Consider the following 12628-nt stretch of genomic DNA (forward strand, 5'->3'; position numbering starts at 1 on the left):
AAAAAAAACACTAAGACTTTCCCCACAAACTAACACGATGTGGACACACGTGGAATTCTTGCACGAAGGCTCAGTGAAGCAAACAGGACCATTCCAGAATAGCATCCAGGCGTTCAACAAAACAAGGAGCACGTTCTGAAGTTTACAGACACACGTTCACATTGAGAATATGATTCTTATAACATCTCCCTAGAAACCAGTCGGTCCACAACTCACAAAGGTTGTGCATTTTAGAAGCCATTAAAGTTCATACATTCCTCCTACTGAAAAGTCCCATCATCCAGGCTTTTACAGTGACCAGCATTTTAAAAGGTGTGAAGCAAATGATACAATTTTATTGACTCCGTAGGGAAAACGTTTTTGTTTGGATACCCTCTGGCTGCATTAAAAAGGCACAGCACTGGAAGGAAGACTAAGCTGACACACAGCAAACTGCAAGTCAGCCACCACTGGCCGCTCAGGTTTTTCTGACTACAGGGTCTAGCTGATTTTATTTTAAGCCAAAGGTAGACCTTGAATTTGTCCTTTGGCAAATCTCACCTGAGCACCTAAGCGCAGCGGGGTTACTTTCCTCATCACCTGTGAAGGGCGTCACGTTTGCTCAATATTCCTCTAAGCTATTAATCTGTCTTCTGATTATATACTTAACTTTTTTCTGTGTATGAAAGGGAGATTTTTTTCCAACTTTAGAGAGTGACTAGGAGTCCTCTTGCGGCCCAGCGCGTTAAGGATCTGGTGGTGTTACTGCAGCAGCTCGGGTGAGATGGATGGATGGCCCGGGAACTTCCACGTGCTGCGCTGAGGCCAAAACAAAAGCAGAGGGACCAGCCAACTCTGCTGATTTATTTGCAAACCCTGAAATTATCTGAAGACCAAAAAGTGGAAAAATACTTAAAACTACAATAACTTACCGTAGCAACGTAGGTCGAGTCAAAGCGCACACCAGGCCCTGCTGTGACACACAGGCTACCCTCCGGGGTGTGCCCTCCAGCTGAGGCCACGCACAGCACAAGGGCCAACGTCTACCTTCCCAGGTGCGAACTTACGATTTACTATCAGACCAACAAGAGTTATAAGCCCAGGAAGATTCACAGGAAAAAAAAAAATCAGGCACGGGGCAGATTTTTTTAATAGTTATATTTCAAACAGGTACAACAAATGAAAACGCTCCTTCAAGGCCAGTAAACCTGGGTGTGCGCAAAGTCAGAGACACACATTCACGTGTGAGCCGTCAACTGCGCTCTCCCATCCTCCCCCCGGGTTAAACGGCCAATCTTCCGGGTGGCCCCACGGGAAAAACGCCTCCGTCACTGCACCAGAGTCCTCCAGGCACAGTGCCCCTTACGTGAAGGAGTCCTGACGAAGGCGCTTTCAGCCGCAAAAAAGAAAACACGTTAAAAGGAAGGAAACGAGCCTGCTGGTGCCCACCCAAAATGTCTCACCTGCGGTTCTAGCTTTCTTCACTCCAAAGGGCTCCGGATCTTCCAGGCATCTCTTGCGATTTGTTCCCACACTAACGTGGTTGGGAAATACACCCGGATGGCCCCCGTTTAAGGTGCCATTGCTATAGAAACGGTTCAGACGACAGTTCTGGAGGTTCAAGAGAAACTGGGTACACTCTTGGAAACCCTGGGTTTGAGCAATGTCTGCCGCCGTCAGGCCACTGGCATTTCTCAGGCTGTACAACACAAAAACACTGAATTACACCCCGTTAGCGTTTTCACCTGGGCTCTGCTCCTGCCGAACTGACTAACTATCTGCAGGTGACACGAAAGAGCATACAGATTTACACAAGTCTTCATTACAGAAAGGTTACTCGTCCCTGCTCTGAAACTAACTTCTCTTTTATGCACATTTGATTACTAGGCAAGATTTGGGAGAAAGTAATTTAAAAATCAATATACTAAACTTTTAAAAAGGCATTTTCCTATTTAACTTCTCAAAATCATTTTTTATGTTAGTCTGAAGAATGTAAATTTACGCTAACTTCAGACTTAACCTGAAACTGAATTCTATATTATCTGCACTTAATTTTAATAATCCATTCCTTAAGCTTGAGTAAAATCATAACAAACAACATGTAATGCATTGTCCATGGCATATTCATTAACAACTGGCTTCCTAAAAACAAAGGCAGCCGGCTCAGAGACAAGCCAGAATTTGCGCTAACATGCGACACTCTAAGTGGAAGTTTAGAAGGGTGTCCTGAAACTAGTGAAATAATTTCTCACCAGACTGGAGATCTGAAAAGTTGAGTGTTTTGCGTGTGGCCTTGCTCGGGAAAACGTGCAGGCTCAGGTTCTGACATTCAGGAGCACCGGAGCACATGGATCCTGTGGAAAGCCTTCCAACACTGACCTAGAACTCACCCCACAGGCCAAGAGTCCCACCACCAAAGAGAATCAACCTCATCCCACAGGCTGACACCACAGACAAGAGAGGTCTGATGTCCTCTGCATTAGCTAAGCTCAGATTAAATCAGGAAGTGGTGGCAGAACACGAAGGACATACCCGAATACGACGCACAGGACAGAAGCAGCTGAAATCATGACCTTAATTAGGAAACAATAAAAACGGAGGAACAAAAGCAACTGAGGCTTCCCTGGAAGACACGAAAATACACTGCAAAATCTGCAGTGAACTAAATCTGCAAAAAGCCAACCAGCCTGTTAGCTGCAGGCTGACACACCGAAACTGGAGAAGCACCGAAGGGCCAAGACAGCCCTCACCTCTCAGCTGGCTCTGCCAGCGGCACCGCTGGGACCACACAGGCCTCCCCTGTCCTTGAGAACAATGCGCAACCCCGGATGTTTGCTTCCTGGGTTAAGGCTCACGAACAGAAGGATTTCCGAGAGAAAGCTACACAATCAGGGACAGACGCCCTCCACCTGCATTTCCAGGCGTCATACTCAGAGGCTGTCCCCAGACATGGAAAACCTACACGCTTCTGGACACTCACTAAGTGTGTTTCCACTTTTATAAGCATGAGGTAAAGGGATGTATCATACATTTTGAAGAAAGGCAAAGTTCAACGCAGCTTGATCAGATCTATGAGATAAGTCTTGAGAAACCCCCAGATCAACAGTATTTTCTTAAAAATATAAGAGAGCTGTGTGCAGGAAGGACCACTGGGAACTAAAACTGATGTTTCAATTTGACTTCATGGCTATGACTCCTGACGAATATTATCTAAAATCTCGTAATACTTTAATTTCAGTATGTGAATTAAACGGTAAGGAAATACCAAAGTTTGGACAGAGTGAAGTCCATCAGTTAGTGTATTCAAAATGATCATATACTTGATTTTTAATGTCAACATGTTACAGAAGCTTAATATTCAAGTAAGTGTGTAAGAGGTTAATTGTTTAAAATGGTGTATTTTATTTTCAGACGATATCACAAGCAAATGGTCCAAAAAGGTCTACTCTTTCAAGAATGTGAACAGAAAAAGTTGACACATGAAAATGTGAAAAAAACTTAACTCTTCAAAATTTGAAAAGAAGAAAAGACCTGGAACATGAGCCAAGTTTATAAAATGATCATTTCTTTAGATAAATATGAACTTGCTCTCCAAAATCAAAGAATACAGAAATGAGAAGCACTGCTTCAAATCAGGACAAAGCAAGGTGGCAGTAAAGACGACTCTCCAGTGGATGATGGACTTGAAAAGAACCGCAGAGACTTTTAAAACGGCACTGCCCACCACAAAGGCCAGTTCACTGACGCAAGCCGCCTCACGGAGCGGGCCCACTTTTTAGCCACCGAAAAGAAGAAAACCCCCAACACACTCAATTCCTTTACTCATAGTTCAGAAATTGAGCAGTGGACTGAGTCAGGGGCGGAAGAGCGAGGTGACCGTTCCTCCGAGGAAAAATCTAACCTTAAAGGGACACAAGCAACAAACCAGTGCCAGTCTGGACGCCACGGAGACGGAGCGGGGTGCCTGCACAGGCAGGGTCTCCTGCCCACCGCCTCCCAGCAGCGAGGCCCAACACGCGCACATCCCGGGCGGGGCAGAGCCAACCAAGTTTCTGGGCGGTGTGAGGTATCGTCTTCCAGACTCAAAGAAGGGCACTAGCGCCAGCCCGCGGGATGTACTCCTCGCGTGTGGACGAGGCAAGCAGGAAAGCAGTCCCCAGCCAGGCTGAACCTCAGCGGCTCCGCCGTGACTCGGAGGGCCTGAAGTCAGGGTGATCCAAAGGGAGAGCAGAAACCATCCCGCCCGCACACGGGCAGCGGTCAGAACCTGGACAACTCAAGGGACAGCGTCCCTAGGAATCACCAGAAACGGACGGACGGCACCCCCCCACCTGGGCTTCAGCTACGGGAGACTTCAGCTGCCTTCGTCCTCCCGTTGCGGGGCCAGAAAGCAACAGGCGACTTCAGTGTTCATGCCCCTCTAAAGCGAAAGGGTCTGTAAGCCCGACTCTGGCGCAGGACAAAACCTGCCACTCCCCTCTCCCAGCTCTTCCTCCCCCACGCCCGTCCTGCGGTCCCACATTCACGCCCTCCCTCGCTGGCCCTGGCTGAACACGCTAACCCTGCTCTGCTCCCAGTCAAACACCTGCAAGTGGCTGCTCAATTGTGTGGTGCACAAAAGCTGGTGGAAAGGAAGGGCTGGGGCCCCCAAGCCAGGGGCAGGTGCTTTTCCTGCAGAGGGCTGGACAGCAAGGACAGTGAGCCCAGGCCAGGCCCTGTCCTTTCCTCGTAGCCTGGAAGCAGCTGCAGGTGGTACGTGCACCACACAGGGCAGCCTATGTTCTAGGAAACCTCTAGGTGTGGGCTCTGAAGTGTGAATTTCACGTATTTTACATGTCAAGGAATAATATTCTTTTGATTTTTGTTCAACCATTTAAAAATGTAAAAACCATTCCTAGTGTATGGGCCACACAAAAACAAGCACTGGGCCAGATTAGCCACAGGTGCCACCGCTAACTCATCCTCCACGCTGAACAGCTGCCTTTCTGGGAGTTTTACACATTATCCAACTCAAACCAAAAATTAACTATTTTTTTCTTTTTTTGCTTTTTTGGGCCACGCCTGTAGCATATGAAACTTCCTAGGCTAGGGGACAAATCAGAGCTGCAGCTGCTGGCCTACGATACAGCCACAGCAACGCCAGATCCCAGCCGCGTCTGCGACCTACGCCACAGTGCAGCTCACAGCAACACCGGGTCCCTGAGCAGGGCCAGGGACCAAACCCGCATCCTCATGGACACTCACTGGGTTAGTTTCTGCTGAGCAGCAGTGGGGACTTCAAAAAATTGACTTTTTAAAAGCTGCCAAATCTATTAAATCATAAAAAGTTAAACAGCAAGAAAAACATCTATAGGTAAATAAACTTCAGGCGAATGTAAAATAAAAGACTTAGCGCATGTGGAAGTAATACAATCATTCCCATTTATTTGAGTGTTTTCTGGTAAATGTTCTAAGTGTCTTAACACTGAATTAGGCAATGTGCTTAACATGAGTAAGGTGAAAACTATCTTACAGTCTGAATTCCTCACACCGTCTTAATGTTTAACAGGCAGAGAGGCTTTCAAGTGTACTATATACATAGAGGCTGAAAATCATGTGGGCGTCTAGGTAGAGACTCGAATAAATGGTACAGTTCTCAAAACACTTCAATTTTAACAAGAGGTTCAGGTCTTCCAATTCATTTTTTAATATACACTTTCCTATTTGCTAAGCATGCTTCGATGCTGATGTTTTAAGAGCTGAAACAGTTACACGGATTAAAATGTACTACCAACCTATTAACCTGCCAAGCTCTCTTCAGTGTCCCCAGTTTACGCAGCTATCACAGGACTTTCTGAGCCCAGCCTTGCTCTTCAGCCCCCAGGTGCTCACGGCCGGTGACCCGGCCTCGGCACCAGCCCTGGCCGTTCCTATCGCCCCAGGAGAGGGGCTGCTACAGACAAAGCTCGTCCCAACTGCAGTCTCTACACGACTGTCCAAAGGGTGATTTACAGTACCTGGAAGACACCCTTCAAAACTCCTCTCGCCAACTGGATTCTGCATGGAAACTGGGATAGTAATCAAAGCGTACACATTTCAAGCTCAATCTTTGAAAAAACATAGACCTGAATGTAGTGTCTTCAGTTCTGTACTCGGCTAAACAGATTCTGCCTGATCTAAAATTTACCTGTGTCCATTTTGGAAAGTGAGAGGCTCCACGTGGGAGGTGCCCGAGGCCAGTGAAGGCAGCTCTAGTTCACCCTTTCTGGTCCCTACGATAGCCATTCGAAAAGTCTTCGAAATGGGCAGAGGTTCTAAAAATTGGACTTCAGTCAACTTGATGTTCAAATTGAGCTTGGCTGTTGACGTTTTAAAACTGACTTTCTTCAGATGAAAGCGGACACCTCCAGATTCTTATTTAGGCCAGTAAAATCAATTTGCTACAACGTGTCATGGAAGCTGTGACAACTGTGTTTGTATCTGGAGACTCTGGTTCCTGTAATGTCCACTGAAACTACGAAGAGTCATTTTGGGAAGGCTACCCATTTTCTCCCAATAGCTCCTATGGTTGCTTCTTTCTTTTTTGCTTTTTAGGGCCGCACCTGCAGCACGTGGAGGTTCCCAGGCTAGGGGTCAAATCAGAGCTCCAGCTGCCGGCCGATACCCCAGCCACAGCAACACAGGATCCAAGCCACGTCTGCGACCTACACCACAGCTTGTGGCAATGCCGGATCCTTAACCCACCGAGCGAAGCAAAGGACGGACCCCGCATCCTCATGGACGCTAGTCGTGTTTGTTACCACCGAGCCACAACAGGACTCCCCTGCTGGTCTTCCAAAATGGGAATGAGAACAGGGGAAGACAGAGAATGATATTTACTGCGAATTATTTATTCTGCTGAATACCTGGCAAAGTAAATCAAACTTTCAAAAATCTGTACTAAACTTCCAACATAAGTGCTTATATATTTTCTGCAGTAAAATTCTCAATAGAATGTTAAAACTTACTATACCCAAGAATGACTCCTCAAGTAACTTTAGAACAAACCCCTATTCTGCTGCCAACTAATCCCCCGTCTATTTTCCACTTAGAGGGTCACAACATCAGGATGTGAGAAGCCAGTCTAGCACGTTTTTCTTTTTCTTTTTAATTTGAAAAACCACGGATCGGGCAACAGCTGAAACATCCTTTTTAGGATCTGCGTGGTCACATCACCTTCGGATGTTTTCTTTTGGTCAATGCCATGTGACAATAAGAGATAACCACAGTTTTATATAAATAATATTTCTGTTAAAATTCTGATCTCAACTATTGTTAGTTTACAAATAAAAAGGTAGATATCATAAATTAGGGTAAGCAAAGCATGCAAATCTAAAGAATCTATATCTGAATTCCTAGATTAGCATTAAAACCAATCACCGCAACAAATACCTCAACAGTATGCCTCGTGTGGAGAAAGGAAGCCATACTGAACATTCAATGCCACAACCGTAAGGTTTTCGGAGAAGCACCTGTGGCAGTTTCAGCAGTTTCTATATGGAGTGCTCCCCCTTTCTAGGATTACTTGAAAAAATCAAGTCAATTCGAATTACGTAGCTGTAAAACATTGACATGTGTAGTTTTTACAGATTCAGAATCTTCCGTGTGATTTAAAACGGGCAATGGTTCATAAAACAGGAAACTTAATAATAAGGGATCACATATTTGCAGGCAACATTTGGGTTAAAATACATACACACACATGAGGTGCAGAAGCACATTTACTGAGCGTGAGCCACTGTCATGTGACCACCCTGACCGAGAGCTACTGCGCTAAAACGCTGCCTTTTCAAGTACCTCTGATCATTTGTAGCATGAAGCCAATTTAATTAGGTCAGTATTTCAACAAAAGTTTAACAGTATGGACTGAAAACCATTAACTCACGATTCTGGTTACTTTAAAATTTGGTATGCTGTATCTCAAATACATTAGTAACTATTCCTAGATGGAAATAAGCAAATACATGGAATCATTAAAAAAAAAAAAAAAAGATTAAAAAAACATTACTAATTTGTACCATTTGTACAGACAAAACATTACAAACATCAAAATTTCTTCAGTAAAAGAAAAACGTGTATTTTTAACCCTTTGGTATCCAAACTCTTACATACATAATTATGAAGACTTTCTTAAATATATTGTTCAGGTAATAAGAGGAAGAAACTATTTTTTAAAGTTTCTACTTGAATACATTTGGTGCCAAGTTTTCATTTCAAGTTCAACATTTCTGAGAATAGTTTTTTATGTTGCAACTGAACCCCAACTATGTTTGCATACATCAAAACATAACAGCATCGTTCAATGGCCTGAAATATTTAACATGCTTCTACCATAATTTGGCAAAGGGAAAAGATAATCTGAATTTTAAAATCTTTGGTTTTATTTGAAAGCACTATATAGAAAAGCAGTGATTAAAAAATATTATATTAAAACCCATATACTACTCAACCTGTCATGACAAGGCAGGCAGGCAGGCCACACGAGGCGGGCGGGCGGGCAGGACCAGGACGCGCAGGATCCGAGATCAGAAACGACTAATCTCCAGAGCTGCGCTTCCGATCAACTCCATGGTTGGAACTGTTATTCTGAAGGGCAAACAGGTGAGCAAATGAAAACAGACTCCCAATTTCAAGCACGAATAAATGTGTACTAAAGTAAACTGGCACATTCTGCCAAGGGCAGAAGATACGAGCCAATCTCTAAGAGTAAATATGCTCATCTTAGGATTTGCCCCGGTGAAAAAATTCTGCTTCTAGGGAGAGTTCTAAAAGGTTGGTCGTAAACAAAGACCTAAGGAAACAATGCCGTGTGAATTCGGAATTTCTCAAAGTGCAGCAAAATACTTTTTTTCAACATCAAAAAAGCTTATTAAGATCACATTTTAAGACTTTTTTTTTTTTTCCTACGGCCAACTGCGTCTGTTTTCTAAATCAGGCAAGAATTTTTTGAGAGTGAGTCACTGAACTTGCTTATATAAGGCTGAGATGCTTCTCCAGCTAACCGATGATGAGAGTTAAGTTCCTCTTGGGATCAAAACAATTAAGTTAAAATACATTAGCCCACTGAAGATCTGGTTACCACAGAATCAAGGAATTCTGCAGAAATGCTCTCCTACAGAAAGCTATGGGACTTTGTTACAGGGTAATTAAACACTGCACCTGTATGGTGTGGTATTAAAATGGACCAGCAACCTGGCCTTAGATGGAAGCAATCCTGCATGGCTAAATCCCACAAATTCCCTTTCTTTCTACTCTGAGGCACAAAAAAACCTTACTGTAACATCTGGGTGATATGGAAACACTCTCTTTATTTCCCAAGAAAATAAAAGAGAAAATTGGCCAAAATCAATCAGTGCCAAAATACTGAAAGTAAAGACAATCCAAGGCTGGAAACGTGCGCTCACAGAGTCATCCGTGAAAGCTTGTCTTACCTAATCAGCAGCAGGTAACAAATTCTCACAGATCTTTCTCCAAAAGCCACGTGAGGACTATTTTATAGTGTACTTATGTGATCATCCGGAAGAAAAAACACAGTAACAACTTTCTAGTGTACACCCTCCCTCCAATCAAAAACCCCATCTGTGCAGCGTTCAGGTCCTGGGTGTCGTGAAGAGCTCAACCGCCACCTGAGCAAAGTTAAGAATGATGACGCTTAACTCATGAAAACTTCATACTTGAGAAAAAATGAGGATGAGAAGGTCTGCAGAGATTTAGATCATTTAAAGTACATAAACGTTGAGTTTGGTCACAGAATGGACACTTAACCCCATGTGTTTTTAGTTTTAGATGTAAACAAGGGCAAGTGACAATGGCAATAATTTGAGCAGAAACAGAACCTCACATGAAAAAGAAAACTTGGCACCAAAACTCAGGATGTAAAATGAGAGAAGAAAAATAAACTCGGCATCAACATACTCACGTGCGGTGCTAGAAAAAGCGCTACGGGCGCACAGCAGCTGACACGCGTTATCTTACAGACGGAGCCTACATTGACAAGTTGGTTATGTAACAGACCGTTCTAGCCAGACCCCTGGCACGCCTGCCCTCACCGATATCTACCCCGTGACCGAAAGAGCAGCGATTTCAGATTTTGACCGCTTATGTAGCAAATATATGTAAAAAGCAAAGTAGGAATTAGTCACAAATTATTAATTACCACCAAGTGTGATAAAATACCATCCAAGAGAGTGTTCCATCCATTCACAGGAAAAGGGAAAATTTCTACTATGTCCTAAATGCTACAGCATGTCATAGTAGAAGCAATAATCTGGCTCACTCTCAACTGGAAGAAAAATAAGTGACTTTAATTAATTCTATGCCCTTTGCGGAAAAGGCATTTTATGTGCTAGGATACACTTTACCGCAGGAGCAGCATTACGGGAAACAAAGGAGATCTAAGTATTAATTTGGGGGAATCAAACTAAAAACGCTAACTACGAAAGTGTGCAGCATTAAAAAGCAATTGGCACTTGAGCCCACTGGCAAAAGTGGCACTTCATCTAGCCGTTAAGGCGGAATAACCACATACGCCGCCACGGCAATAACAACGAGGACTCGCGTTATCTCCGGGCCAATCCCGTAACTCGTGGCTAGCTGGCTCGGGCCAAGCACTCCTCCTAAAACCATCTCCAAGTCCAGCCAAGGGAGGTCGCCACACGCAGGGTCTCGAGGGAGTGGCCCCCCTGAGGAGGGACCACAAACGGGCACTCGAGGCCCTGCCCAGTCACACTTGGTGGCAAAGAGACACTCGAGGGTCCTGTAACAAGGACAGAATCGTAAATAAAATGATCCCATTGTGAAAAGACACCTATTAAAAAAAGGACAAGGTCAGAGAGAGATTGACTGGCTCAAAGGATTACGCGGCCCATCAACGTGAACAAAACTAACCCTCAGCACCAGGAGGCTCAGGGCCAAGGAGAGCACTGCGTAGAAACACAAGTCCCTGCAAAGACCAACCTCTAGTTATTCGTTACTTCAATAAATGACAGTCGAGGACTGGACCAATTATTTCATGACTCTGTATTTTATAACCAAAGCTTCTGTTTTTAAAATTAGAGTTTTTAATTTAAAAACAGCTAAGAAAATGGCATCTATAACTTTGCTTTAAACAATCCATTGAAAATCATCTCAATTTTTTTCAAGCGTCTAATATATTCATCTTATTTTCACATTACCATTAAGTCATAACTACATATGAAGTCCCTGCAATGTAACAGGTAATACAGGTCATATTCGTAACACTAGATTGCTATATAAGTAAATGATCCAAGCCCAAACTAATGTCTAATCCTAGTCATATTTAATGAAACAGAAGCTAAGATACCAAGAAACTAATGACTGCCCCTGGCGTTAGGCCTTGCATTAACTTACATGGTTCTGCTGACCAGGATTTATTTTCAATATTTATTATAATACAGAGTCAAAACAATGAAGTGGAAACCAAAGGGTTAAACTAAGTTAGTTTTGTGGGTTTTATTTCTCCCAAAGTCTAAATTTTCACATTTCCAATTAGAATAAAGTGGTTTATAATTAATTTTTATGAAATATTCAAGACAGTCAAAGTAAAACAAAAAAGCTGGTATTATTTTGGTTATTATAGCTCTATAGCTTACACTCAACATTTAAGGGTGAAAACCGCATCCATTTTGTTAATGCTGTGAACTGCAGAAGAAAAATTTTTATAGTAAATCTTTAAGAGAAAGTTAATACAAATGAATTTAAAACCTAAAATAAATGTATAATGCCACGGCTAATGATTTGCATACAAGATCACATTTATATATGATTAATATACTTAAACGTTAACACTGCTCTATCAAACCATAAACAAGCCAGCTGATATAAAATGGGCTAAAACAAGGATATTCTAAAATAATGCCATCAGTATCAAAAACTCAGTGAGTTTGAAGCCATAGTTTCATTTTACAATGAATTATAAAATCATTAAGTCATAGGCTTTAAAATCTAAGATCGCCTCACATCTGCTAAAAGATAAGGAATTCAAAATTTAGAAAAGCTAATTGCAAGAATTTTTTTGTGCCAGAGAGGCCTGAAAAGATATTCTAATCCAGTTAAAGGCACTCGTTTTGAAATTAAAACTCGGCAAGAAAGTTTGAAGACTTGCCCACAGTGACACAACTACTTCGTGGCCAAGTCAACAATGCCAGGTGTCAAGTTTAATTAGTGACCTACTCTTTCTACACGAACACACTTTTTCTCTCTCTCGTGGCAAGTGTTGTGAGGGCTGCTGTGATTAAGCCCCCTCCTGCTGGTGCTAACTCAACCCACACAACAATTTGCTAACGCCAACTGCTCTAAAAAGCACAGTCATATTACTAACAGTAAAAACAAAGCTCAGAACGTTTGCTCGCTCTAAATCCTGTCGCTAGACACAACACCCGTGACTCGTCTTTGGTTGGCAAGAATAAATGAAGGTACTTACTCGACGTGAGCCCCGTTAGCCACCAGGGCACTGACGCAGTCCAGGCTCCCAGAGCGAGCCGCCTTGTGAATGGGAGTCTCGCCCTCACAGTCCTGCAAAGACACATACGACACACACACCAGTCAGATCCCACAGACCCGTGCATTGAGAGGGCCTCGCAAAGACCACGTGCCACCCCACCCGCTTTGA

At 43.4% G+C, this 12628-nt stretch overlaps 1 protein-coding gene across 3 annotated transcripts in view; it reads right to left on the minus strand.

Moving 5' to 3' along the window:
• The window catches only part of ANKRD10 (ankyrin repeat domain 10), a 32695-nt gene that overhangs the window by 12748 nt on the left and 7319 nt on the right, over positions 1–12628 (minus strand). For all 3 annotated transcript variants that reach the window (NM_001244616.1, XM_021065100.1, XM_021065099.1), the window contains 2 exon segments: positions 1443–1678; positions 12440–12531. In NM_001244616.1, the coding sequence (NP_001231545.1) occupies positions 1443–1678; positions 12440–12531 (328 nt within the window).

The sequence above is a fragment of the Sus scrofa genome, chromosome 11 (genome assembly GCF_000003025.6).
Source record: "Sus scrofa isolate TJ Tabasco breed Duroc chromosome 11, Sscrofa11.1, whole genome shotgun sequence".
Taxonomy (NCBI): domain Eukaryota; kingdom Metazoa; phylum Chordata; class Mammalia; order Artiodactyla; family Suidae; genus Sus; species Sus scrofa.